The 26,420-nt window shown below is 56.8% G+C and overlaps 8 protein-coding genes across 8 annotated transcripts; 5 read left to right on the forward strand and 3 right to left on the reverse strand.

The window, feature by feature from the left end:
* Positions 1 to 52: 52 nt before the first annotated feature.
* Positions 53 to 3,027, forward strand: MAM_05662 (uncharacterized protein; the record flags this gene model as incomplete). Its single annotated transcript, XM_040824460.1, has 2 exons — positions 53 to 244; positions 310 to 3,027. 2 exons carry the CDS (start codon positions 53 to 55, stop codon positions 3,025 to 3,027), a joined length of 2,910 nt encoding a protein of 969 aa, XP_040677439.1.
* A 2,152-nt stretch (positions 3,028 to 5,179) lies between these two features.
* Positions 5,180 to 8,291, forward strand: MAM_05663 (C-1-tetrahydrofolate synthase; the record flags this gene model as incomplete). The annotated part of the gene is made up of 4 exons (XM_040824461.1): positions 5,180 to 5,441; positions 5,484 to 5,521; positions 5,601 to 8,128; positions 8,183 to 8,291. 4 exons carry the CDS (start codon positions 5,180 to 5,182, stop codon positions 8,289 to 8,291), a joined length of 2,937 nt encoding a protein of 978 aa, XP_040677440.1.
* A 2,422-nt stretch (positions 8,292 to 10,713) lies between these two features.
* On the forward strand, positions 10,714 to 12,615 carry MAM_05664 (cytochrome P450 3A7; the record flags this gene model as incomplete). Its single annotated transcript, XM_040824462.1, has 2 exons — positions 10,714 to 10,802; positions 10,866 to 12,615. 2 exons carry the CDS (start codon positions 10,714 to 10,716, stop codon positions 12,613 to 12,615), a joined length of 1,839 nt encoding a protein of 612 aa, XP_040677441.1.
* Positions 12,616 to 13,318: 703 nt separating this feature from the next.
* MAM_05665 (uncharacterized protein) lies at positions 13,319 to 14,769 on the forward strand (the record flags this gene model as incomplete). Its single annotated transcript, XM_040824463.1, has 3 exons — positions 13,319 to 13,404; positions 13,723 to 13,953; positions 14,058 to 14,769. 3 exons carry the CDS (start codon positions 13,319 to 13,321, stop codon positions 14,767 to 14,769), a joined length of 1,029 nt encoding a protein of 342 aa, XP_040677442.1.
* Positions 14,770 to 15,996: 1,227 nt separating this feature from the next.
* Positions 15,997 to 18,314, reverse strand: MAM_05666 (uncharacterized protein; the record flags this gene model as incomplete). The annotated part of the gene is made up of 2 exons (XM_040824464.1): positions 15,997 to 17,860; positions 17,929 to 18,314. 2 exons carry the CDS (start codon positions 18,312 to 18,314, stop codon positions 15,997 to 15,999), a joined length of 2,250 nt encoding a protein of 749 aa, XP_040677443.1.
* A 1,528-nt stretch (positions 18,315 to 19,842) lies between these two features.
* Positions 19,843 to 21,456, reverse strand: MAM_05667 (Major facilitator superfamily domain, general substrate transporter; the record flags this gene model as incomplete). Its single annotated transcript, XM_040824465.1, has 2 exons — positions 19,843 to 20,845; positions 20,921 to 21,456. The coding sequence occupies 2 exons, from the start codon at positions 21,454 to 21,456 to the stop codon at positions 19,843 to 19,845; spliced, it is 1,539 nt and encodes a 512-aa protein (XP_040677444.1).
* A 911-nt stretch (positions 21,457 to 22,367) lies between these two features.
* On the reverse strand, positions 22,368 to 23,846 carry MAM_05668 (uncharacterized protein; the record flags this gene model as incomplete). The annotated part of the gene is made up of 1 exon (XM_040824466.1): positions 22,368 to 23,846. The coding sequence occupies one exon, from the start codon at positions 23,844 to 23,846 to the stop codon at positions 22,368 to 22,370; it is 1,479 nt and encodes a 492-aa protein (XP_040677445.1).
* Positions 23,847 to 25,539: 1,693 nt separating this feature from the next.
* MAM_05669 (Lipase, class 3) lies at positions 25,540 to 26,420 on the forward strand (the record flags this gene model as incomplete). The annotated part of the gene is made up of 3 exons (XM_040824467.1): positions 25,540 to 25,828; positions 25,872 to 26,147; positions 26,221 to 26,420. The coding sequence occupies 3 exons, from the start codon at positions 25,540 to 25,542 to the stop codon at positions 26,418 to 26,420; spliced, it is 765 nt and encodes a 254-aa protein (XP_040677446.1).

Genomic DNA, 26,420 nt, shown 5'->3' on the forward strand with positions numbered 1-26,420 from the left:
GGGGGGCGCAGAAGCCGTGCCTTTGCCTTCATTTGCCCTCGCGCTTCGGGCAATGGATTCCCTGACAAAGGCGTTCCAGAAAGGACTGGCCAAGGCCGTCGCCGCTGGGCAGCAGCAGCTACACCAGCGACTGTCCAAATACGACGAGCAAAATGCGAGTGCGAATGCGGCGGCGGCGGACGCGTATGGCACTGACACTGGCGCCAGCTCGCATTATGCGCATGGCAACCAGGGCCCCCATCAGGTAGATATAACAAAGTCATCAGTGGCACCTGGGGAACGGAAGCCTGGTCTGACCTGATCCCGTAGACGCCGACTGCTGCGGGCCAACAACAGGTCTACCACTCGACGTACTTGACGCCGGCGCCGGGAACGTATCGTGGTTCTCATCATCACGCTCAGCCAAGCAGACCCTCGGTTGGACAGGGACTGTACACGTCAGCGGCATCGGATCCGGCCCCGGGGACGCCTGCCTCTCCCGCCGGATATCATGGGCGCAGTCAACACCACCACCCTCCGCCGTTGCCGCCCCGGACACGCCAGCAGCCGCCGACGCATGATTCCCGTTTGCCGAATCATAACCAGAATACATGGTATGGGGCCCAAAGCCCCGATCGCGAGGCGCCTTCTTCGGCGGCGACTTCTACGCAGCCGGCACACGGCACACTGCATCAGCAGACCGCTCATATCAACCCTGCGCCTCCAGTCTCTTCGCCGACGACTTATCCTCCTGGGCCTCCGCCTCGGGCGAATCCGCAGCAGCAGGGAAATAATCATTGCCCACAAGCAGACTATAGCCTGGCTACGTCTCGTGAAACTGCAGAGCATCCTGAGCAGTACCGACCCGTGGCAGAGACAACAGCGAGCCACACAGCCGTCCAGACGAGTCAAAACCCACATGCCGAAGCTTTGCAAAACCCGCACCCGTATAATGCACCAACAACCACCACCATCACCCAGCACTCCTCCCCGGAAAGCAGAGAGGCTTCTCCCATGGCACCCGCGCGGTCTCACCAGCCTGTGGTCGCGCAACAGTCAGCCCCCCCAGCCAGCAACACGAGCCACAATGGGTACACTGGCGATCATGCTCAAGCCCGTCACGCTGTCGTGCCTGAACATCACCAGCCTCCTCAAAATCATGCGGAATCCATGGCTCAGCAGATGAACAATCTCAGTATGAGCAACCGCCCGGCCGGCTCGGCAGACAATAATACCCTCGGTTGGTCCGTCCAAACCCCCAGGCACGTACATCCCCCAATCGTGGCTAGCGGCACACCAAGAGACACAGTTCAGCACTGCCCGGAAGACCGCGTCGTCGAGTACTCCCTCTACTGGTACCAGCTCCCCGAGAATCCGAATTTTCTCATCTGCACCAAATGTCACGAGGATCACATACAAGGCACGTCACTAGCGGGACAGTTCAAGCGAATACTCGCAGAGGAAGCATCTTCTTCGAGCTGTCGGTTCTGGTATCCGCGCGTCAGGGATATTCTGTGGAAACAAGCCCTCGCGCAGAACAGTCTAGATGGCCTGCGCACCTACGCGACTCGTCGTCTCGCGATTCCCAACTGCAACGGTAAAGAAGCGACGGTGGGAAAAGACGGCGTCAGGTACTACGGAATGCGGAACAATGATATCAAAGGGTTCATCACTTGTGAAGCTTGCTACGAAGACAAAATCATTGGCACTGCGTTCGAGTCCGCTTTCACGCCCTGCAGTGGCCAAGGCGCCGAGGACAAATGGTTTTGCGACACACATTGGCCGTATCTGAATCGAGCGCTTGCAACTTTCGCCGGGATGAACGACTGGTCCGGATTCGTAGAGCGGGCCGCTTATCGGCTACAGCTCCCAGCTTGCGAGGGCGACTCAAAACCCGCCAGCGAAGGACCGTGGTACCTCTTCCGCCGGAAGTTGGACAACTTTTACGTGTGCGCGACGTGCTACATGGACAAGCTGGAGTTGACGGCTTTTGAGGGCGAGTTCGAAGCCGTCAATCAGAATGTTGGGTTTGACGCGTGGATGGAGATGCTGGGCCAGCGCTGGACATGCGGATTGGCGAAGTCCTCTCTGCCGGTCCTCGTTGCTCTCGAGACAGCCATCAACGACAAGGACTTTGACGGGTTCTGGAAATCAGCGCAGGCCATTAGCAAACTCGTGCCGTGCACGGGCAAAGGCATCATACGCGGCAACTGGTGGACGTTAATAGGGGGCTGTCGAGATTTCGACATTTGCGAGGCGTGCTACGTCGGCGTCTTTACGACCAAGGGGCTCGACAAGTTCCTTGAGCCTGCGGCGGATCGGGACCCTGAAACAACCGTCGTGTGCAACTTTTGCCCTGCAAGCCCGCGGTTCAAGCAGTTCGCCCAGAAGTACCTCGAGGCCCTGGACCGCGGCGTATTCAGCTACTACGCCGATTGCGTGCGCAAGTTTGCCTCGGTGCCACCGTGCCCGGGTATCCATCATAGCGAAAAGGCCAAGTGGTGGGGGTATCCAGAGGCGCTCTTCTGCGAGGATTGCTACGTCGGCTTCGTCGCCGACACGAGGCTGGCTCCGCACATTCCCATCAAGGGAGAGGTTGATCAACGCGCGCAAATCTGCCAGGTCTGGTCGCCGCGCATGCGAGGCATGTGGATGGAGGCATGTGCGGCTGGGGAGCCCGGCTCCAGCGCGTCCAACGAGCAGGTTGAAAGGTTCAGGGCGTTTGGTGACAAGAGGTTGCAGGTGTACTTGCAGACGGTGCCGAGGATCAAGTTTATCCAACAGATGAGGGAGATGAGGATGATGAACGCCATGCACCAGGGCCAGCTGAGTCTCATGTACTCGGGCATGAACAGCATGGCGGTGTTGTCGGGCACGGCGGACGGGAACTTGCATGGGAATAGCTCCCTGGGGTGGTACGAGACGGAGCATGGGGCCACGGGCGCGCAAATGTTTAATGACATGCAGTCTGGGTTTGCGAGTGCGAACAGGACGGATGATTGGATGGAGATCATGAGGCTGCAGGCCCTGTGGTCCGAGGTGGAATGATGACCGATGTGCGTCGTCTTGGACGATGTGTCTTTCGGAGCGAGAGGTTGTGCTGCGACGTAGGATTCGTGATGGTGACGGCTTGCTTTGTGGGTGTAGGACGTGTGTGCTGCGTGCGGGTGGGACGGGAATTGTGTACGGGAGAAACTCCCGAGGTTGATGAAGCCCATGCAGGTCGACTTATTTGACGGGCAGAGATGTCGAGGCGAGTACTAGAGTTATGTATCTTAGAAAGCTGATCCAATGACAGAGGTGCAAAGTTACCGTTTTGGCAGCAAGCGGCAGGCACCACGCAGAATCACTTTCCCATTGGTTTTAGGGTTGAGTCACGTGAAACAGTTGATGACAGAACATGCAAACTTTCACGGTGAATCATGCGACAGCATATTTTGGTCGGACACAGCCCTCGTCGACCGAGCTTCACGGTCTGACGGCAACGCAAACAAACAACCTTGTTGCCGCCGACTCCCCGCCAGCATACCATTGCAAAGCGTCACGTGCGAATGGCTTAATTTCTGTTAGCTAACAGCTGCTGCGGTTCCCCGGCGCCACCTTGCAGCGTGGCAACAACCGACAAGCCCTCGGCGGAGTTGACGGCTCACCTTGGCCTAGCTTGTCTGAATAGGCCGAGCGGACCGGTTTGGCAGCTGGATCGACATGGTGGGCTGGTTGTTTCTGGTTGTACTTTGATCCGAGATGTTGCTGCAATCTTGGCATCAACAAATACGTAGAGATACGAGAGGAGTCTGGGGCGTAGCTCCGCAGGCTTCGCACCGGCTGGCGCACTCTATTTTGTAAAAACATGAAAGCTTCCCTTTTGCCTGACGAACCCGTGTGCCCCGATGATATGTTTCACGCTTGGCCCCGGGTTTTTTGGAGAGTATGGGCAAGCAGGCAAGTCTCGGCATCATCGAATGTAGAGAGCTGCCTCGTTTGCGCGCCAATGCAAGCGAAACCTCGTGACTCTTGACATACCCTTGGAAAGGTTATTTTTTTTTTTTTTTTTTGGCTGGCATCGTCCATCCTTGGCCCCGCGCTGGCGATGCGAATTCGTTGGTCATGAAAACTAAGCCATTGGCCGCATCGAGTATGAGGGCCATGGACCTGCCTGGTCTGTCGATAGCAGCTGACAAGACGGGCCGCATCCTCACAACAGGAGCGGGGTTTCAGGACTGGGAAATCAATGGCATCCGTAGTGTGTGGGTGATGGTAATGGCTCGACGGGTTGGGATCGCGGAGGGAGTTTGCAATTATAAAAAGAACCCCAACCCACGACCTTGCCGTGGAGGGAGGTGCTTTACGAAGACGGGGCTGACCTTGGCTAAACCCTAACCCTGGCTGACCTGGGATCCGCTCAGCGAACAAACAGACTGGAAATCACCCCAGGCCAAAGGGGGGAAAGAAAAAGGCCAAATCCTTGGCGCGGCTGTCGTCTGGTCATCGGTCGGACCCTTAATAACAACGACGGTGTCTCTGCTCTGCAAATGGCCTGGTTCCGGTCCCGCAACTTCGAGTCGTAGCCTGCAGCATACACATCCCCGAGCACGAGCATTTGCTGGCCAAGCGAGGCCTTCGAGTTCGAAGCACGGCAATGGCTTCCGAGCGCCTGTACCGTGTGTGCTTGCGGCATGGAGCATCAAGGCGGGATACGATGCAGCGCTGTGCCATTACGGGACGACGAGAGATGCACTCGGCTACGACTTTGGCCATCTCACTGAGACCATCCCGGCCTCCAGCAGCGCGCACAAGGCATTCCCATGCCTGCTCGACCTACTCAACCTGTGCCAGACGGCTACCAAGTCCTGCCTGTCCATCCTCAGCCGCTGCCGCAGCCGCCCGAGCCACCCAATGCAGCCAGCGACGTCCTGACCGTCCGCTTGGCCGCGGCGGCACCCGCCTGCTGGCTTTCAGGCCTTCACATGTCGCCAGCACCGCACTGTCACGAGCCTGGACGGCCTGGAGCTTAGCACATGGCCCCCCATTTGGACCCCCATTGGGACCCTCGTCACCGCCGTCATCGCCCCGGTCACAACCATCACGCTTCTACTTCTCGACTTCCCCTTCACGCCGTCCTGCCCGGCTGGCTTCCTCGTCTCTTGGCAACCATCTGTCCTCACCTCGTCGTCAAACAAGATTCGCCACCAGTGCAGCCATGACTGCCCGGGTGTTGGATGGCACTGCCATCGCCAAGAGCATACGTGAGAGGATCGGTGCAGAGATTGTCGAGAAGCAGAGGCTCAACCCCCGTTACAAGCCTTCTCTCAAAATTATTCAAGGCAATTCCGCTTCCCACAGTCTTCGTCCCTCCGCTTTTGTCCGTACTGACTCTGCCTTCGACAGTTGGCCACCGCCCAGATTCTTGTTCGTCCCGCCTCGCCCGATTTTTGTTTTTCTTGACCCCTCCCCCGCGAATCGTGAGCCGGCATACAGCTAACCGGAGAATCCGGCCTCCATAGCCACCTACGTGCGCATGAAGCTCAAGGCTGCCCAAGAGGTACACCATTTTCCCACGTGTGCCTTTACATGTGACTGGTGGGCTACGTTGGTGCTAACGCCTCATATCTTTACCTTAGGCTGGCGTCGCTTGCGAACTCCTCCAATTCCCCGTGGATATCACCGAACCCGAGCTGCTGGACCAGATCCGTCGCCTCAACCACGATCCTACCGTCAATGGCATTCTGGTTCAACTGCCCCTTCCCGCCAACATCTCCGAGTACAACATCACCTCTGCCGTGGCCGATGAAAAGGATGTCGACGGCTTTGGAACAAACAACATTGGCGAGTTGGCCAAGCGCGGCGGCGCTCCCATCTTCACGCCGTGCACTCCCAAGGGCGTCATGTACATGCTCGACGAGGCAGGCGTCCAGGTTGCTGGGAAGACGGCAGTCGTTCTCGGCCGGAGCAACATCGTTGGCGGTCCTGTCAGTTACCTCTTGCGCCATGCTGACGCTACCGTCATTGTCTGCCACTCCAAGACCCAGGGGCTGGACAACTTCCTCAGGCACGCCGACATTGTCATTGCTGCCATTGGACAGGCTCAGTTTGTCAAGGCCGAATGGTTGAAGCAAGGTGCCGTTGTCATTGATGTTGGCACCAATTTCATTCCCGACGCCTCCAGGAAGAGTGGCCAGCGCATGGTCGGTGACGTCGACTTTGAAGGCGCTTCCAAAGTCGCCTCCGTCATTACCCCCGTCCCCGGAGGCGTGGGCCCCATGACTGTTGCCATGCTTCTGCAAAACGTTGTCGAAGCCACCAATCTCTTCTTTGAAAAGGAGAAGATTAGAAAGACGATCCCCCTCCCCCTCAAGTTGAAGACCCCTGTACCATCAGACATCGCCATCTCGAGAGACCAAATTCCCAAGCAAATCACTCGTATTGCCGCCGAGGTTGGCATTGCTCCGCACGAGCTGGAACCCTACGGTGCCTACAAAGCCAAGGTGCACCTCGACGTGCTTAAACGCCTCGACCATCGAAGGAATGGCCGCTACGTCGTAGTCACTGGAATAACGCCCACACCCCTGGGAGAGGGCAAATCCACGACGACCATGGGTCTTGCCCAGGCTCTCGGAGCCCACTTGGGACGATTGACGTTTGCCAACGTCCGGCAGCCCAGCCAAGGCCCTACCTTTGGCATCAAGGGTGGCGCTGCCGGCGGCGGCTACAGCCAAGTGATTCCCATGGACGAGTTCAACCTGCACCTGACGGGTGATATTCACGCCATCACTGCTGCCAACAACCTCTTGGCTGCGGCATTGGAAACTCGCATGTTCCATGAAAACACGCAGAAGGACGGACCTCTCTACAGACGACTTGTCCCCGCCAAGAATGGAGTGCGCAAGTTTGCCCCCGTCATGTTCCGCCGCTTGAAAAAGCTCGGTATTGACAAGGCCGACCCTGATGCCCTCACCGAGGAAGAGATTCGACGATTCGCTTGTCTTGACATTGACCCCGACACCATTACCTGGAGGCGTGTACTCGATGTCAACGACCGCCATCTGCGAGGCGTCACCGTTGGCACCGCTCCGACAGAAAAGGGCCAGTCCCGTGAAACTGGATTTGACATCTCTGTTGCCAGCGAGTGCATGGCTATTCTCGCCCTGAGCACAAGCTTGGAAGACATGCGTGAGCGCCTGGGACGCATGGTCGTTGCTTCTTCCCGCAGCGGCGACCCCGTCACCTGTGATGACATTGGGGCTGGCGGTGCTTTGACTGCCTTGATGAAGGATGCCATCAAGCCCAACCTCATGCAGACTCTGGAGGGAACGCCTGTGTTCGTCCACGCTGGTCCATTCGCGAACATCAGTATTGGCCAGAGCTCCATCATCGCGGACAAGCTAGCATTGAAGCTAGCCGGTACCGAACCTGATGAGAACCATGGCGAATCAGCTGGGTTCGTTGTCACCGAAGCCGGCTTCGATTTCACCATGGGCGGTGAGCGCTTCTTCAACATCAAGTGCCGTACTTCTGGCCTTGTTCCCGATGTGGTTGTCGTCGTAGCTACTGTGCGCGCTCTGAAAGTTCACGGCGGTGGCCCTCCTATCGCTCCTGGAGCCCCCCTAGATGACGTCTACAGACAGGAAAATGTAGAAATCCTGCGTGCCGGCTGTGTCAACCTCAAGAAGCACATCAGAAACGCTAGGTCGTTTGGCGTTCCCGTAGTCGTGGCCATCAACAAGTTTGCCACCGACACGGATGCCGAAATTGCCGTTGTTCGCGAGGAGGCCTTGTCTGCTGGTGCTGAAGATGCTATCCTGTCTGACCACTGGGCCCAGGGCGGCCAAGGAGCCGTTGACCTGGCCAAGGGAATTGTTGCGGCTTGCCAAAAGCCCAAGGAGCTCAAATTTACCTATGGACTGGACGGGAGTGTCCAGGAGCGTATCGAGGCCATAGGGCAAAAGATGTACGGTGCTGCCAAGGTTGAGTTCAGCGAGCTGGCCCGGAAGAAGGTCGACACCTACACCAGACAAGGTTATGGCAACCTGCCTGTTTGCGTTGCCAAAACGCAGTATTCCCTCTCCCACGACCCTGACCTCAAGGGCGCCCCCACGGACTTTACCGTTCCGATTCGGGACGTCCGTATGGCCGCCGGTGCAGGGTATCTGTAAGTTCCTTGAGGCCTTTCCCAGGCGAACTGCTAGCTAACACGAACAATAAGATACGCATTGGCCGCTGATATTCAGACAATCCCCGGTCTGCCCACGGCCCCCGGCTATCTCAACGTGGATGTCGACACGGAAACTGGCGAGATTGATGGGTTGTTTTAGAAGAGGGTACAGGATCTACCGAAACAAGCGACGATTCGATCAGAAAGTGCATTGTTTTAGTTCCCCCTTCTTGTTATTCACGAAGGGCGGGGGCGGCGGCGGGGGCGGCGGATAAAATCATGAGAACATATTGTCTTCGACTCAACGTGGTACGGCAAGCGGAATTACAGGAGGCAGAACAGCGTCTTTTACTTTGATATCTTCAACACGTAGCGCGGATTAGTGGGGAAAAGGATAGATGTGATGCAGCCATTTCAAAGGGTTTGGATGAGACGTTTTCTCTTGTTGAAGTGTTGTGTTCAATGTGATGATGATTGGTCCGTTTGCTCCAATCTTGACCAGGATTGATGCCGGCGAATAAAAGGGTGACTGCTGGGGCGAAGCAGTCCCTGGATGTAACTAGCTTCTCGGCAGCAGCATGCACAGAAAAGACCAAAATTGCTCATTGTACTTCAATGCTTGCCCGTGTATATATCCGGACCATGAGTCGGCGTTTGCGCCTTCTTGAATTCATCAACGCCAGGTGGGGGTTACGGTTTTTGCCGCCGGAGCCTCGCGGGCTCGCAAGGCAGGCATGATTGTACTGTTTTGTGCACGTGCATGCTCAATTCACCTCTTCTTTTTTCCCAGTTCGTCAAGGTTGGCTCGACGACGGCAGAGCAGAGCAACAGAGCAGCAGGAATTGCAAACTGCCGATACACTATTCTCATCCGTGTTGAAGGCATTCATTCAACTTGCCAACTTGCTCGACTAGCTGTTCTTTTCTGGCTCTTTGCGGTCACAGTGCCTCCTGCAAGCAGTGTGGCGAAACTGCCACCGAAGTGGGAGCCACACACCGGTGTCCCTCGCATTGCGAAGCCCGAAAGATTCTCCAAGCTCAGGAACGTCGTCTCGGATGTTTCTCACGAGCCACGGCGGCACAGCGCCGGCACGCATCTCTTCATCACGTTGAACCGTCTTGAGATGCGTCAGCTTCAAGGGTCCGGTGCGGCAGTTGTTGAGTGGGGGTGTGCATCCGTGGAATCGTGGGGGACAGACATTGATTGGTCCCGCCAAGGGCTGGAAGGGACAAGGAAAGTGCTTCTTGCCTCATGCAGGCCCGTGCAGGCCCGTGAAGACATCGCTTCGCTGCATCCACCTTGTCCAACGTCGATCGCACACACAGTCATCCTCCCTCAAGGCAGCCTGCAGCCTGCATCTCGGATGCGCCAGTCTCCGGTGCCACAGGAGCCGCCCGCAGCGTTTGGCGGTTCCCACGATGGGACTCGACGGATTGGCCCACTGGCGCCGGCATCGAAACCTCCCGAGGTCAATTGTGGGCGAGGTCGACACCACTCACGCGGGCGCTCAACCACGACCCAACGCAGTCTGGAATGATCCGATTTCGAGGCCTGCTATTTGTCAGCTCAATGGATCTTGGTCGTCTTCTCTTTTGCTGTCGTCTATGCTGTCGACGCTGGACCTTTTCTCGGCAAGGCGGACCGAGTGCAAATAAACGAGTTGAAACACGGCGTCGACTAACAAATAGCAACCAGCACTGCCGATTTAACATGGCGAAGCATCCAAACACCCGCTAGGTGGCCGCGTAACTTTTGCGCCATGTGCGGCAATTAGACAAAATTTCCGCCACTCAAGTTCGCGTATCCGCCGAGCACGTTCAGCCTTCGAAGCTAGACGTAGCATTGGCGACTTGTGACCACGACGTATCCTGGTCCACATAACCTTCCCAGTCTCCGGTCCCTACCATCTGTTTATGCCTTGACAGTGCTCCGCTGCCGATTGGAGCCAAGTGGGAACGGATGTTTAGAAACCGAGACCAGCTTTCAAGGGGAAACGGGCTTCTCCTCATCGGGCTGGCTGGCATTGGCGCCGAAATGAGCAACTAGCTACTCCTGCTTGAGATAATATGCTTTCGCGCCGCCGTCTGTTCTCCCAACCGATCCTTGGAAAATGTTTTTTTCAATCAACTTGACACTGGGTAATACCTATCTGCGCTTGTCTTCATTTTGACGTTTTCTAACAGCAACGTCCCCGGACTCGTCGCATACCGGTCATACACAGTTTCATCTATTCAACGTCCCTAGATTCCAACCTGTATTTCGGTTCAGTCATATGGGGTTCTTTGGTTGGAAGTGAAACCGAACTGGCTAACCAAGGAGGACTGCTGCCACGCCGTGACCATGCAGAACGTCCTGCTAGTCGCTGCGGGGCTTCTTTTCTATGGCACAATTCGTCTTGTCTTGGGCTTAAGGCGGAACATCGCCATAGCCAAAGCAAGCAACTTGCCGTATCTTGTTGTTCGTGAGTCGATATCTTGGGCTTGCTTATTGTTTTTCCGCCAGCACCTTTGTCTTTGAGATTTTTGAAGGCACCATGTTTCTAACTCGAGACGATGTCTTTCGTCTGATCTGTAGCATGTGAAATGCTGGCGAGACACTGGTTGGTATTGGCTCCCATCTATGCCAAGCTGATCAGGTTGTTGCCCAAGTCTTGGTGGGATGACTGGCTAGAGTAAGCTGCTGGCTGTTTAGCGCACGAGGTCGACAGTTTTATTTTCTAACCGGAAGCCACTAGTCTCATGATTCCCGATGCCGCCTACCGACTAGACAGAAAGCGTTATACACGCCATGGCGACACGTTTGCCTTGGTGTCTCCCGGTGCCATTATGATCCAGACAGCCAATGCCGACGTGATTCGACAAATAATTACACAGCGAGAAAAATTCCCCAAGCCATGTCAAATTTATCGCATGCTGAGATTGTTCGGCGAAAACGTTGTCACGACCGAAGGGAACGTGTGGAAAGCTCATCGCAAGGCCACGTCGCCAAGCTTCAATGAGAAGAACTCTGCCCTGGTCTTTCGCGAAATCATCGAGCAGACCAAGGGCATGATGGGCACCTGGGTAGACGACTTGGGCAACAGGAGTGAGCCCCTGACAACCATCTCGGCTGATATTACGCGACTCACCATCAACGTCATTAGCTATGTTGGGTTCGGACTACGACTTCTCTGGCCGGGTCAAGATTTGCCACCTGGCGTAGACGTCGCCGCTGCAAAGTACGCTTCACTAGACCCGCCTCCTGGCTACTCATTCTCGTTCGTGGACACCCTAGTTCGGCTACTGAACGACATCCTCATCGTCCTATTGTTACCTTCCTGGCTGCTTAAATTATCCCCGTGGAAGGGCCCACGGCTCGCTGCGGCAGCATACCAGGACTACGTCCGATACTCGAATGAGATGATGAACGAAAAAATGCGTGGTGTAGAAAATGGAACACAGACCGAAGAGGGCATGGATTTCATGGGCGCGCTGATCAAGGGTTCGTACGGCTTGGATGCAAAGGGGACTGCTGGGAATGTTGGAAGAACACGGGTGCTCAACCGGGATGAGATTCTTGGGAATGCATTCATCATGTTTGTGGCAGGTCACGAGACTTCGGCAAACACCATTCATTTCACTCTCATCAACCTGGCCACGAACCCAGCGGCTCAACGATTGATCCATAAAGACGTTGACGAATTGGTCGGGAATTCGGACCCTTCGACGTGGGATTACGAAAGATTGATTGGGCCCATGACAGGCAGCGCGATCGCGGCGTGTATGAACGAGACTCTTCGGCTTATTCCGCCTGGACCTGCCATCCCCAAGCAGGTATCCCGGGATCGTGATCAGGTGGTCAACGTTGATGGAGTGGAATGCCTACTCCCCAAGGGAAGCTTGGTTATGCTCCAAGTCTTGAAGGCTCACGAAGACGCTCGCCATTGGCCTTGCGAGGAGAGTCGGTTGACTCCCGGACAAGACGACCTACGAGACTACAAGCCAGAGCGGTGGTTTGAGACGACGCCCGGTCCCCGGCGCCAAGGGAAGACGGACGAGACGGACGAGAAAGGGACGCGCTGGACAGAGTCGTCCGACGGCTTCGACGGCGGCGACGACGAAAGCGACGAGGGCATCGACCGGAAACCCGACAGCAGCGTGCGCTTCTTCCGCCCCCGTCGCGGAGCCTATCTCCCCTTCAGCGACGGGGCCCGATCCTGCATCGGACGACGAGTCGCGCAGGTTGAAATCATGACATTTCTCACGGTTCTGTTCCAACGGTACAGCCTCGAGCTAGCAGTGGACCAATGGGCCAGCGAAGAAGAAGTACAAAGAATGAGCAGGGACGCCAGAGCGGAGGTATACCGCACGGCGCAGGCACGTAGCAGGAGGACGCTGGCGGAGGCCAAGTCGGTGATCACGTTGGGCCTGCAGGGCAAGACAGTCCCCATGCGGCTCGTCAAGAGGGGAGAAGAAAAGTTCATCAACTGGATGTCGGATGCGTAGTGCAAAGCTGAATATGAAGGCTTCCAATAACGGCGAATGGAGACAAGGGTCCTGTTGCAACTGGAACATGGTCAGAGGGCGGCCAGCTTGGGCATGCGTACATACATGCATGTAATAAATAAGTAGGCAGTCAGGAGGGTAGGCGGATGCAAAAGGCAGCAAGCTGCATGCAGTCAGGGTCTTGGTGTATGTAGTACGGAGCAATGACGCGTTTTCAGCCATGGCCGTGACGCATTTCAAAAGGCAGGCAAGCCGGGATCAACGGGCAAGGGCCGGCGGCAGTCGAGGGCGGACGGCAGTTGCAAGTTGAGACCACCTTCCGTCCTTCCGTCCTTCCTGAGCGAGTTGCCCTTTGCTGCTGCCCCACCTGGGGGCCCCAAAAAAACCAAAACAAAACATAAACAATTGGCCGTCACCACCACAGCAACCCACCACCCACCGTCGAAATCCATCTTGGCTTTTTTTTTGGGCTCTTTTTTTTTAATACTATTTTTTTTCTTTTTTTCTTCTTCTTCTCTCACTACTTTGTCTCTCCACTCCAGATTCATTCGTCACGGTGCCAACAAAGACCCTTGTTCGTCAAGACTGGCACCCTGGTAGCCTTATTTTGTATTGACCTTGAGGTTGTTTTGCGCGCGCCCGCATCGATTATCGATTGCGGCCACCAGTCTTTCCGCGCGACAACGGCGAAATCGAGCCGACCATGTCTTCGTCACAAACCAACGCCTGGCTGCGTGCGCAGCGCAAGCTCGATCTCGTCCAGATTGCCGACAATGTTGGCTTGAAGAAGTATGTTGCTGATTCCTCGTCTTGTCTTCCTCGTTGCGCACAAAGACTGGCGCGTCAGGTTCGCGACTGCCGGAGCTCCCGCGCGCGAAACCAGCTTGATGCGACCACGGGACATTGAGCCGTGCAGCATCATGTCATGGTAGCACGACTGAGGCGTGCTTGAGGCTTCTGTTTCTCGAGCCGCGCGACGTGTGCCGCACCCGAGCGCGCCAGTTCTTGCACAACCTCGTCGTCGCCGGGCGCCTTGGCTTGAGCAGTATTCAACCCCAACCAGACGCATCAAAGCTTGTGCGCTGACCAGCCTGCGCGTTCTTGTAGCTATGAGAGCCTCAAGAAGAGCGAACTCGAGGTTGCGCTCGACGAGTTCATCGCCGAACACAGCAGCCGCCTGGCCAACCGCTCCGACTTGACTCCTTATTTCAACAGCCGCTCCAAGGCGCTCGGCTCCCCCGTTAAGAAGGAGAAGGACTCTTCTAAGGACGAGAGCGAAAAGCCTCTCCGGGTTGCCAAGCGCCGCGCGAACAAGGCCCTCGAGGAGCTGGCCTCTGAGTAAGTGCCCCGATGCTGTCTGGTCGTTTTTGCGTCCCAGTCTCTGCTCGTCGCGGACCCGAGTTTCCCCCTTCACGGCTGACCCGTCGTGCCTGCGTCGACAGAAGCGACGAACATGGATCCTCTACGGCCGTTGCTCGCACGCCTGCCCGTAGCCTTTCTCAAGTTGCTGCCCGCATCCCCTTGCCGGCCACTCCTGCCGACGTGGCCAACGCCTTTGACCGCTCAACCGTGGCCATGCGCAAGCGTGTCGCGTCCATGTATCAGGAGACCGGCATCACCGAGGCCTCCAATGCCGCCCGCGAGACCCTAAGCACCGTCACCAGCGTCCTTTTCGTCGTCGCTGCCTTTGAGCTGGTCCTTATCCGACGCGAGATCCTGGCCGACCGCTATGCCTTCACCATCCCGGCGGTTCGCGCCATTGGCACCTCCGACTACCCCGTCTACCTGCCCGACATGTTCCTCATCTTGACCTCGAGCTTCTGGTCGCCGGCGCTCACCTGGACTCTGACCAGCGTTGTCCTCCCCAGCCTGTTTGGGTACTTTTTCAACTTGACGGCCACGAGCCACACTGGCCCGCGGACCCGCTCCAGGGCCGCGGCCAACGACACCGTGGTCGACCCGCTCACGTTTAGCATCGCCAAGGCCCTGGTTTCGTACGTCGTGTACGGCCAGGGCGTCACCTTTGGCGGCCTCCTGCCCGAGACGTCGATTGAGCGTCTCGAACGCGCCGTCTACGGCGGCTACAAAGGTATCCTTGTCGGCACTGCCGTTACGGGCATCGTGAGCATCTACGAGGCTGTCTTGAGAAAATGAAGAGGAGAGTCACCACGTCTCCTGAGCCACCGGTTTGACGTGTCGCCTCGATATCGACCGTGACCGTGCCACTGGGGGCCTGGTTTGGTCTGCTTCTCTTTATTCCTCGACGTTTATGACACGACACGCCCCGCCCTCCCTCTCTTTGCGCGATGGCTGCTTTTTTCTCTTCTCCGGGGTTCTTCCGTGTCCCCTTTCGAAGTGGCGTTCAGGGCGTTGACGGCGTCGCGGCGTGGCTTCGATACCTCTTTGTCTCGCTTTTTATTTGACGTCCAGCGATTTCACCCCCACGCTGTGCCGAGCTACTATTTAATATCCGCTTTTCCATTCTCCTGACCTGGAGCCTCTGCTCGACGGCGCGCAGGATGGGCTTTTTCTCTGTTGTATGGGCTGCCGTGACACGTGTACAGGGGAGCTTGAGCTCGCACAGCGGGAGGCGCGAAGGAAAAGGGGGAGAGGGGGGAGGGGGGAGGCTCTCTGGGCTGCGGTTTCTCGGGACAGACGGCATTTATTCTTTTTCGTATATCGTCGGGACCTCTGCCTGTTTGTTGTTTTTCCGGTGTGGCCGTGGCGCGGCTGCTCGCGACCATGCCCGCCTCCAAGTACGTAAGCTGGTGGTGTTGCGTTGCCGGGCCGTGTCGCGGGGCGAAACCACAGACCACACCCTGGAGCCCTTGGTGGCGGCTGCCGTTGGTCTTTGTTGTCAAGCGTCGACTTGTCGTCGGCGGGTTCGGGTTCGGGTGCCTTTTTGCGTCTTTTCGTGTCGGAATATGTTTTCTTTTCTTTTTTTTTGGGGGGGTTGGTCACCCAGTGCGTGCGTGCCTGCCTGGCTGTATGTATACTGTATACAGTGACAGTACAGACCAGACTGGTCTCGAGTTGTCGCCGGTCCAGACTGGGATCCGTCTACCGGTCGACTCTGCTCTTCTGGTTTTCATACAGACCTCGCCTGGCGGTGCGACGAGGTGCCCCGTGCGTCCGGCCTTTGCATCTACGTTGCGTCCTTGACAGACGCTTGTTGAAAACTACTCGCGCCCACTTGGAAGCCCACACTCACTGTACTTGTACTTGAGATTGATGCCGAAGAATTCTGCTAGACGGTACATGAAATATGTGGCCTTGCCTGACCCCTTGCCCCCTCGCCTCCCTCCCGGCAGGAGACGCTGTTCCATGTTTTGTGGCGACGCCAACCGCCGAACCATTCCGGCCGTGCCGTCGACAGACTGGCTACAGGTCGGGACCCTCCGTCTTGATGGGGTGGAGGAGCACACTCCTCAAGCACATGCGGCCGCTGCTGTCGCTCCGGCTCTCCTCGCCTCGCCCGCCGCGGAGGGTGCCGCTGCGAGCACCGCGCAGCCCGCGGCCGTCCATCTGGGCGTGCCCGAGCCAGCGCCTCCACAAGAGGCCCGCGAACTCGCTGTTGAAGTAGAAGCTGGTCCCCCGGTGGTTGTGCTCGTTGCCAAGGTGAAAGGGGCTGTTGGGGCCCGAGGTCGAGTGGTCTCGGCCGCCATTGAAGACGGCGTCGACGGCGGACCCCGCGGGCGCCCAGGCGCGGTCGACAAACACGGGGTGAGGAGCGTAGACGGCCTTGAGGCCGTGGTGGAGGGCCACCGACGCGGGAAACATCTCGCAGAACATGGTCCGGCGGTGGCGCCAGACCTCCTCGTGCATCGACATCAACAGCCTCCTGCTCAGCCGGCCCGCCGTGACAATGGACGCCCGCCGCGGGGGATTGCTGCACGACGCGCCCCTGTATCCCACCACGTCGTTGGAGAACACCCACCCAGAGGCGGCAACGTCAAAGATGGGGTTGAACGTGATGAGGTCCGCGCCCTCGTCGACTCCGCATCCGGCGGCGTCGTCCTCGGCGCCGCAGCCTTCCGGGACACGGCCCCTGCCGTCCTCTTCGGAATAGAGAGGCCTCCCATCCTCGTCGTCCACCGGGCCCAGGACGGCCTGCCTGCCCGACTGTGCGTGGTCCGCTTCAACGGTTCTGCTGAAATTCTCCCACGTCCCGTGGTACGAGGGGACGTAGTAGCGTTCGCTTCGCTCCCAGAGCAATCTTCGCGGTTGCTTGTCTGCCCACCGCCCGACTCGGTCGAGCAGCTCAAAGTAGTTTCCCACATGGCGCAGGTCCATCTCCCAGTTCCAAAGGTACTCGTACTCTGCATGTTGAGAGGCAAACACTTGCAGCGCCAAGTGCGCGCTGCGAAAGACGTCGTGAATGGCAGAGTGGCTGGGGTTCTCGTACGCGTCCTCGAAGTCTCCGGGGTAGAACAGCTCCATCTGGGCTTCGCTCCAGAGAGTCACCAGACTGTGAAACTCGCGGGGGATGTGGCTGTCGAGGATTCGTTGCACAACTCTCTCATCCGCCCAGATGGGTTCGTCGTCGTCGAGGACGTGGAGCAGAATATGGACTGTGTACTCGCCGCCCGACTTGAGGGACAGCTCCGTGATCAGAGCCCGAAAGTTGACAATGGCAATGTCCGTCCATTGGAAGTCGGTGTAGCAGCGCGCAACAACTGCCTGGCGAACCTTCTTGCTGCTTGCATCGCCTGCCGAATTGGCAACTCGACCGAATTTCGCGTCAGGGGTTAATAGGCCATGTTGGTTGGCTTCTAAGCAGCGGTCTTGAGCATCACCCCAGTCAACCTCAGTGTAGTTGATCTTGCCGCTCGCTGCCCAGACGAGCTCGCTGTGGGAATCCTCTGTGTCTTGACCAACACCCGAACCCCCCTCCTCTTTCGCATATCCCAAGCCATAGGGACCAAACCGCCCAAACCGGTCAAAGCAGACATCGTCTCGAATTCCAAATAACTCGTACGACCCAAGTGTAGCGGCGGGCATGTGCTGGGGTACGCCATCGTACGCATACACGTTGGCTGCCGGGATCTCTTTGTTCTTGTCAAGGTAACAGGTCTTGACATGTCTGCCGGCTGTGTGGTATGGATCGTATACCGCTGGCCTCCGTGGACGGCCCTCGTTGATATTTGGGGCGGGCAAAGCCGCTGTGTCAGTGGTGTTGGGGTACTCTGGTACCAGGTCTGATGCTTTTACTAGCGTCTTCAAACCGTAATAGTAGCCGTCGAGGCTAGACGAAGAATGGTGAGTCTACGGGTTGACCGACCTATTGCTTGCTACAGGGAAAGGAGCACCTACTGAGGGAACCGGAGCCAAGGTTTTTGCTTGGCCTCCCTTTCGAGTTCTTCTCGTTGCTCTTCATCCTCGGCCCCTAGTCTTTCATTGCTAGTGGTTTCGGGAGTGTTTTCCGAAATTGAGGCTTTGCTCTCTGCGTACTCAACCGCGCGTGGCACTGCAACACTTTTGCTCTGGGACCAGCCCAGAATGACAAGCATCAGGCACACGGCAGCCCAGAACAAAATCCTCCTGTAATGACAGTGGCTGAAAACTGTCTTGATTCGCGCGACGTGATCCCGGGTTGAGTGTTCAGAATATGGTAACATAGGGTCACTCTTCTTGAACTTGTGACCGTTGCGCATGCTTCCGCGGTCGCCTAGACCGAGCAAAGGGGCCCGGCGCTCCATGCCAGTTGGCGTGTTTCAACCAAGTTAGATACACATTAGAGTATCAAACTTTTTTTTTCGTAAATTGAAGCGCCAATCAGTTAATAGTGATGTATACCGGGAGGCGTCTATTACACAGTCTTTTGCTGCCGGAGGGGTGCGCCGACAATAAGGACGCCTTGTGAAAAAGGAAGTAGTAAACAAAAAAAATTCTAGTTCAACGTCGATCCTAGGTAATGGACTGTAGACTTGGATGTAACAATAGTCGCAGGGAAAAGGAAAACAGACGTGAACGTCCAGGAGAGGATCTACGTCGTAGATCTCGCGGTGCAGCTATGAGGTGCCGAAACGGGCTCGTCAAGACACAAATGAGCAAAGAGATGGAGAATCATTTCTCCTGCGTTGCAAGGCCAAAAAGAAATGAAGAAACGAATATACAAGGAGGCAGAATGATATGACTTGGACGTCAAGGAGACAGGAGCAATAAGCGTACTGGAGTATGCAGAAGGCAAAGAAAAGGTCAAGGGTAGTTTGGGAAGCGCCTTCAGCTATGGACCAATAGTCAGTCGCAAGACAAGGAAGGAAGGAACCAACGTGATGGATAATACAAGCTTTCGCGAGAAAAAGAGGGCAACTTGTGACGAGGGACAATGCAGTGACCAGCAATGCCACAATGGATCTGACGACGACACATCTACTACTCACTACCTCTGTATGTTTGGACGGCCTCATTCGAGATGGGATACGCAATCCCTCCACCTCTCGGTGTCGCAAGGCCGCATCTGCCACGGAGCGCCATGTAAGACCACGTCCATGGCTCACACGTCCCGCCACGCCGTCGCCACGTTGGAGAAGGCGCTTACGTTACTGTGGAAGTTCAGTCATGGCTCATGACCATACTGGCCATCCGTCTGCTTTGACACTCGACAAGGCAAAAACCAGCCGTACTCGATACGCATCCGTTTGTTCCTATTGGACCTATTTGCGGATAGTCAGAGCAAAAGTAGTGACGGTGAGTACGCTCTACATTTCACGGGTGTTTGATCGGCCGAGGGCGCTTCGGCGATCGATGCCTGTTGTTGGTGTCGGCTGTGCATGCCAAGACGACTGCGAGGAGGAGAGAAAAGGAGGAATCCATTTGTTCTACGAGTTCACGAGAGGATTCGTTGCCTCCTAGAGGGAAGGCTTCCTCGTTTCGACCGGCAGTACCAGCCAAACGTGGCGTGATCTTGCCTTGGCGCCTGTCCAATCATGTCGAGGTGCCAGTTCGTATCGATCACTGCCTGCCGCACCCAACGAACTCACGAAAGCGCCAAAATCGTTCCCGACCCTCAAATACTGCTGCTCAACAGTTGCCCACGCGCGGATGCCCGTTGCTAGTGGCTGTCGATGACGGCGTGCTCCTGTCCTCTCAAAAGTCGTACTCTAGCCCGCAGAGTCGAGACTCGACACGCCGTCTTCATGTAAGATGCTCTAAACCCCCGGGTTCCTCCATTGGAATTTATCATGATTCATCACGCAATCTGTTATGCTGACAGTCTATCTTCAATCACGCCGTGCTCCGCAGCTGTATCCTCTTTTTCAAGCTTTGAGGCGTCCTCCTCCTGTGCTTTTCCAACTTGGCATCAGTCGCCCTTCTCCACGACTCTCCCCATCTGATGGCGGCCATGACACCAATTGTAGATAGACCCAGAAGCAACGCCGAAATGGTAGAGAACCAACCGACTCCAACACCCTCAATCGCAGGCAGCACCACGCCTGAGCCTATACAACCCGCCAAATATCTCACAAAGTAATTGGCCGCCACGACTTCAGCTCCCTGTCCCGGCATTACATCAAGACAATATGTGTTCAATGATGGGAAACTAAAGAGTTGTGCCATGCCCTGTACGAACAAGGCGATTACCGGAACCGCGATGCCTCCTGCCGACTTGTCCACCGTCCAGCCGTATACAAGAATACAAACGGGCATCACAATACCCATAAACGGAACTGCTGACCGCAGCCGATCTTCCGGAACGCGAACACCATTTCGCTTTTTTATCCACACTTTGACCGTCCGATCCGCCCACCTACCACCCATAAAAGTTCCAACGACATAGCCCATGCCCGGGGCAAGATAGAATAACCCACCCAGCAATGGGGAATCCAGGCGAAACCGTGGGTTGAGGACGTATCGAATGGGTGTGAGCAAGCTGTACATGTTCCAGAGCAAGGCCGAACTAGCACATGCCACGAGAACCTGGTTCCAATACCGAAACAGTTTCAGCACGCGAATGGGACTAATCATGTGCATAACTGCTCCGAGCCGTTCCTTTTTGGGCAAATTCTCCAAATCTGCAATCTTCTTGTGTTGCGCGGTCTCGGGAACCAGGAAAAAGACACCGACGACGCTGGTCCCTGCGAGGGCAGTCTGCAGCCAGAATATTGACCTCCACGACGAATACGTGACGATGATGCCGCCTATAAATGGGCCCATCGCCGGCCCGATGAGAGTACCGGACAAGAACCAGCCCATGGCTGTGCCTCGCTCGGTAGGATGATATATATCTCTGTCCAGCGTCAGCCAGTCACAATGCATACAAGACAACAGCTCGTACAAGGACATAGCCGAGCGATGAACTCACGCTAGACATGCGCTCCCTAGTAGAATAAAGGCCGTTCCCTCGAACGCCGAGAGCGCACGAAATGCAAAAAATGACACCAGATCCGGCGCCAGAGCCGTCGCTAGACTCAGAAGGAAAAACAGCACTGCCGTCAGCAAGATGACCGGCCGCCGTCCGAACACCTGGCTCATGGGGCCCCATACTACTGGCGACAGGCCCATAAAGATCATGTAGGCCGCGTTGGAGGCGTTGATGATGGACCCCGTCGTGTCGTATTCCTTTGCTACCTCGGGAGTCGCGGCGAGGACGGAAGTGCTGGAAATGGGAGAGAGCAAGGCGCAGAAGGACAAGACGGCTACAATGACTGTTTTGCGGCGCGGCGAGAGGCCATGACACGCACCGGATGTGTCTTCGTCGACAGTCTCCGTCAGGGTCTGAGGATGGAAGTCGTGGCCCGATACGTGAGAGATGGAGCGGTACGCCTCAGCCGTGTCGCCTGATGTGTGCGATATGGGCGTGAAGCGAGGCGTAGCCCCCGTTACTTTCGGCTGCGTCATTTGCAGCAGCTGCTCGACGGCGTGGAGTCTTGCGCGAAGCCGAACGACGTCCTCTCTGCTCAAGCTTGTAGCGGATAACGTTCCGCTACAGCGAAAACGACCTCATCCAATTCGTACAATTTTCCCGTAGAAAAAGCTCACTCGGGCCAGACGCGAGCAATGTCGACGAAAGCATCACCCGACCAAAACGAAATGGCTACTACGCAAGAAGAGCAGAAGGGATTTTTTTTAAAAAAAGACGTGTTAACTAATTGAAACCCGATTCTCCCCCCCAGGGTTCCTCAAGGTCCCAATGATAAAGACCAGTAGCTCAACTTTGCCCCCCCCTTGGCATTGCCGTGGCCCCATCCCATGGGAGTCGCAGGCTAAGTAGCCGATAACTAGTAGATCCATCCGCGCAGACTCCGTCCCTGACCCCGGTCGTCGGGCGTCGCTCCGGAGCAAAATCACTACTCTTCGGAAGTGGGATGGGGGTGCGGATGCCTTCCGACAGGAAAGGCGCCTAGGTACTTAGCCAACGCGAATGTCCCGGCGCCGAAACGAACGCAGCAGATGCGCTTGCCTCCAATCTGCTGAGTTGAGGATCCTGCTTCGTCCTTGCACTGCTTGGTGGAAAGGCGTACTTCCTGCCGTGTTTGTATCCGATGTGTCGTTGCCGAGGCACACTCACTACTGTGGTGGGGACCCGCCGGCACATGTATGTCCATGGAGTTTCCGCCGACGATTAACGAATACGACATGTGGGGAGGGTGGCTTAGACACGGGCGTATTCAACTATTGATCTGGACGTACATTGGGACCTGATCGGCCCTGATCCAGCGCCCTGTGAGGCGAAAGTCTCCTCAAAGAAATGCTGCGGGTATCTCGTCTTGGTATCCAACGTGCCAACGTGCACGTCTATGCTCCTGCCCTCACGCAGCGAGCAGCCTCTGCACGCGCTCGCGGATAACCCGATCGATGGGCTGGCCGTGGCGCTGAATGACGACATTTTCCCGGCCGCCAATGGCCACAATCCGCAGCCACTCGGGCGCGATTTCTGCGGCAATGAGTCGTACGCAGGCCACGCCTTCTTCCTTGGAGAGGGGCACGCGGAGTGAGTCGCGGAGTTTGTTGGATATGGCCAGCATGGTGAAGGCCTGGCGGGGGAGAGACAGCGGGTTGGACAGGCTAAGCATGGAGATGGTGGCAGCAACGTCGACGACGCGGTTGAGCGCGGCGCGGCGCTGAAGGTCTGGGCCAGAGGGCGCCAGCGGCTCGTTTGCCTTGGCCAGCTGCTTGTGCCGAAGCCGGTCCAGGAGACTCATCTTGGTGCCGTCGGGGTTGAGCAGCTGGGCCGTTTGTGCGGCCGCTCGGTGCTGTTTGTCTTGCCTCCCCTGCTGCTTGGCTGCGATGTCGCTCTTTAGCCCCGACAGCAGACTCTGGCCCCTGGCCACGAGAGGGTTCGTTTGCAAACCGTCGGTCTTGTTTGCAACGGCGGCCTGGGGAAGATCCGACAGCGACAGGCTTTGCAGGGGGACGTGCACGTCCGTCGTTCCATCCGTGGCCTTTTCCGCACACAGAGCCCGGATGTTGTCTTCAAACTGGCTGCACAGGCGGTCCTCCCTGATGGACGCTGCCTCCACGCCGCTGGCTAGCTCGACGCAGACTCTTCCCCGCCCGTAGTCGGTAATGATGAATGGTGATGCGGAGCCCTCCGGCCCGTGGGACTGAACCGCGATGCACCGTCGGATGTCTTCCACCGTGACTTGTCGCTTCCCCCAGGTCCGTGAGACATTTGGAGAAATCATCCTCATGTCGATGGGGGCCGTGCTGCCGCTGTGAGCAATCTGAATCATGATGGTCTTGAGGAATGCCCTGTTCAGGGCAATCATGTCGAACAGGTGCGGCGGCAGCAGTGACTTTTCTTCCCTGTTAGCCTTGGCCTTGTCGGCTTTCTTCTGATAGACGGCGTCGATCCTGGTTTGAACCCGCCTCCCCTGCTTGAGGGCCTTGGCGATGATGGTAGACTGGCTTGGTCTTTGAGCCGTCTTTGTCTTGGACGGCGCAGCCTTGGAGAAGCGCTTTCCCTCGCTGGGGGAAGAGACTCCAATGCAGTCTGCAGCGGGGGATGGCCCGGCCCGTCTCGCCCGCTTCAAGGGGGCACGTTCATGTTCGTCTCCGTCACTGCGGGGGGAGAAGGAGACAATGCGTCGTCTGTCGGTGTCCTGTTGGATGGAGCTTGCCTTTCTCTTGAGCGATGGGCTAGGGGACGGTAACTCCACGACGAGTGCCTTTTTCGCGGCGACGTCGGATAGTTGCTGCGTCTTGACGACGCGTGTGAAGTTGGTAATGGGATTGAGAGAAGGCAAGGCTTGGACGGCCTGCCGCCTCGTGACTGCCGGCTGAGGCATGTCGATGCCTGGTGCCTGGTGCCTGGTGTCGCGGCCGCAACCAAGTCGAGGGTGTTGCGCCAGCCCGTTGGTCGGGAAGGTTGGATGTCGTCGGCGGCGGTGTAGTTGCCGAGAGTGGCAAGGCAGAGTGAATGCGATGAAAGCGGTGTCTGTGGTTGCCGTACTCAACCGTCACGGTCAAGGTGCGATGCGGTGCAGGAGCGATGAAAGTCGTCGAGTCGTGGATTGTGCAGGGCAAGAAAGGAAGGACGCGAGGTCAGAGTGCCCCAGGGCGCCCAGGTAACGAACGGAGTGGAGGCAAGCGGACGGGCTGGGGTACGTGGTACGTGGTACGTGCAGATAACGCGACAACGGCAGAGCGGACGCGTTTTTTGGTGTTGAGCGCGTAGAGAGTGGGAGGGGCGCCACCGCGCAACCCTAACCCCAAGCGCCGTCGCTCACGTCAATTTATTAGGGTCCATTTTTAACCAGCGCACGACACCGGACCACACTTACCCAGGTCCTCAAGCTCATTTCGAAGTTTGCTTTCCTGACGCCAGCCTTCAATGCAAAGCGCGTATATGCGTACAGGAGCCATACAAGAATGCTCAACAATCGAACGAACCTGTGCAGCAACGCTTGCGGCGCACGCCTTTCGAACCATGACTGCGCCGGCCGCTTGGTAAATGGCATCGACGGAGTCATGTGTTGTCCGCCGTACTTTTGAAACTACAGGCATGGCTTAACCAAGGACTAGCAAACAGCAAAGATCCGGCCGGCATCTCGTTGCATAGGAGTTTTTTTTTTCGGGTCCTCAAAGTCTAAGCAGTTCTGCGGACGTCTACGCTGCAGCCACCATTGACAGGGCGACCTACCGGAGCTATGGCGAGTCTGTTTACCATCGAATCCTTCCGATACCAATGGTTATCTCGGCGTGGCTCCGTTGCATTCTGAAATAGACCAAAGGAGCCGTTGGCCGAGTTGGTGCCCGATGTGGTGCTGGCGAAAGCGGCAGTGCAAAGGGTCGTTATGAAGCGTTGGATGGTGGGACAAACAGCAGAAGTTGCGTGTGGCAACACGGGACAAAAGAGACAATTTGGCCAATGACGGGAAAAGGAGCAAGGGTGATGGACTACATTTATTCCCAGGAGACGGGAAACGCGCAGTTGCGTGCATCTGACTGCCGTGCGCAGCCTTGTCTTGGTCGACATTGACAACGAGGTTGACAGGAATTTGCCTATGCCCTGACTCGACTATGCGGATTGCTCACTTTTCCTCGCCGGCATTAGCGTCAACGTTGTCTTGGAACTAGACTGAGCACCGTCTCGAACGTTGCTCTGCATAGGCCCTGGCTGAGATAGAGCAGCTCGCCCAAAGCAACATCTAGCGGCCTCTTCGTCCAACCGGTGCCTCCCTCGTGGAATTATTTCAGGATGGATCGTGGGCAGTGTACGACGCCGCAGGTCGCGCTTTTGTCGGCGTGCGAACTTTTCTCCGGAACAGAAGCTAGAATGCTCCCAGTCATACTCGGGCTGCCCTGGGCTGCCCTTGCCCTGGCCAATGTCGTAAAGAAGAGCATCATCAGCTATGCGATTCAAGCAGCCGGCGCTCTCGCAAAAGGTGCCCCTCCAGACATTTTCAGCGAGACGGCTGCGGTAGAGGCCGTCGCCACCCCGAACTGTCCTCGGAAACCAGGCAAGATGCGCAACCAAACATGTTCCTAGACCCGAGTGTCGCGCTAACATGGGAGAAGTTGCCCCCAGCGTATTCAAGAAGCTTGAGTACTAGCACAGTTTCCGTATTCCGCCTTCCATGCGCTGGCAGACTCCCGGACGGAATTGTCCAGCAGCACTACGTCAACAACACCGACACCGACACACAGGCCATGATATTCCGACTGGATCCCAGAAAGGAGCTGGTGCTCGCGATTCCTGGAACCGCATCCATCAAGGATTGGGACACGGATAACGACCTGCGTCTGGTTGAATACACCGACCCCAAAGGTTCCTGCACACAATGCAAAACGCACCCATGGCTTCACGACAGCATGGAAATCGATCCAGGATGAGGTGGAACGAGAGCTGGCGTCAAGCCTGGAGACGCACCCGGACTACACCGTCACCACCGTAGGCCACAGCCTGGGCGGCGCTCTCAGCGAGCTGGCCTTTGGCAGCCTGGGGCCGAAGCCGTTGAATGTCACGCAGGTCATCACCCACGGCGCGCCGAGAGTCGGCAACATGGGCTTCGCCGATTACTTTGACAGGCTCGCTGGGGCGACGGATGCGAATCCCGGCATTTCATACCGGGTCACTCACTGGAATGGTAAGTATGACGTGTGCCCGGGCTGCTGGCCAATTCTTGATGGGAGCTTGCAAAGGACTGATCGGGGAAGCAGACCTTGTTCCGCACCTGTACCCTTTCCTTCTTGGCTCCATCCATCCGAGGACCGAGTACTTCCAGTCTTCCGACACACCCGACGCAGCCACGACATACAGGTGCTACGGCTACGAGGCCATGGATTGTGCCTTTGGCCAGCAAGCATCTCTGGTATCGCAGGCTCATCTTTCCTATGCTGCGATGAAGTCGTCTTGTTAA

This window comes from Metarhizium album, assembly GCF_000804445.1.
Source record: "Metarhizium album ARSEF 1941 chromosome Unknown scaffold_15, whole genome shotgun sequence".
NCBI lineage: Eukaryota > Fungi > Ascomycota > Sordariomycetes > Hypocreales > Clavicipitaceae > Metarhizium > Metarhizium album.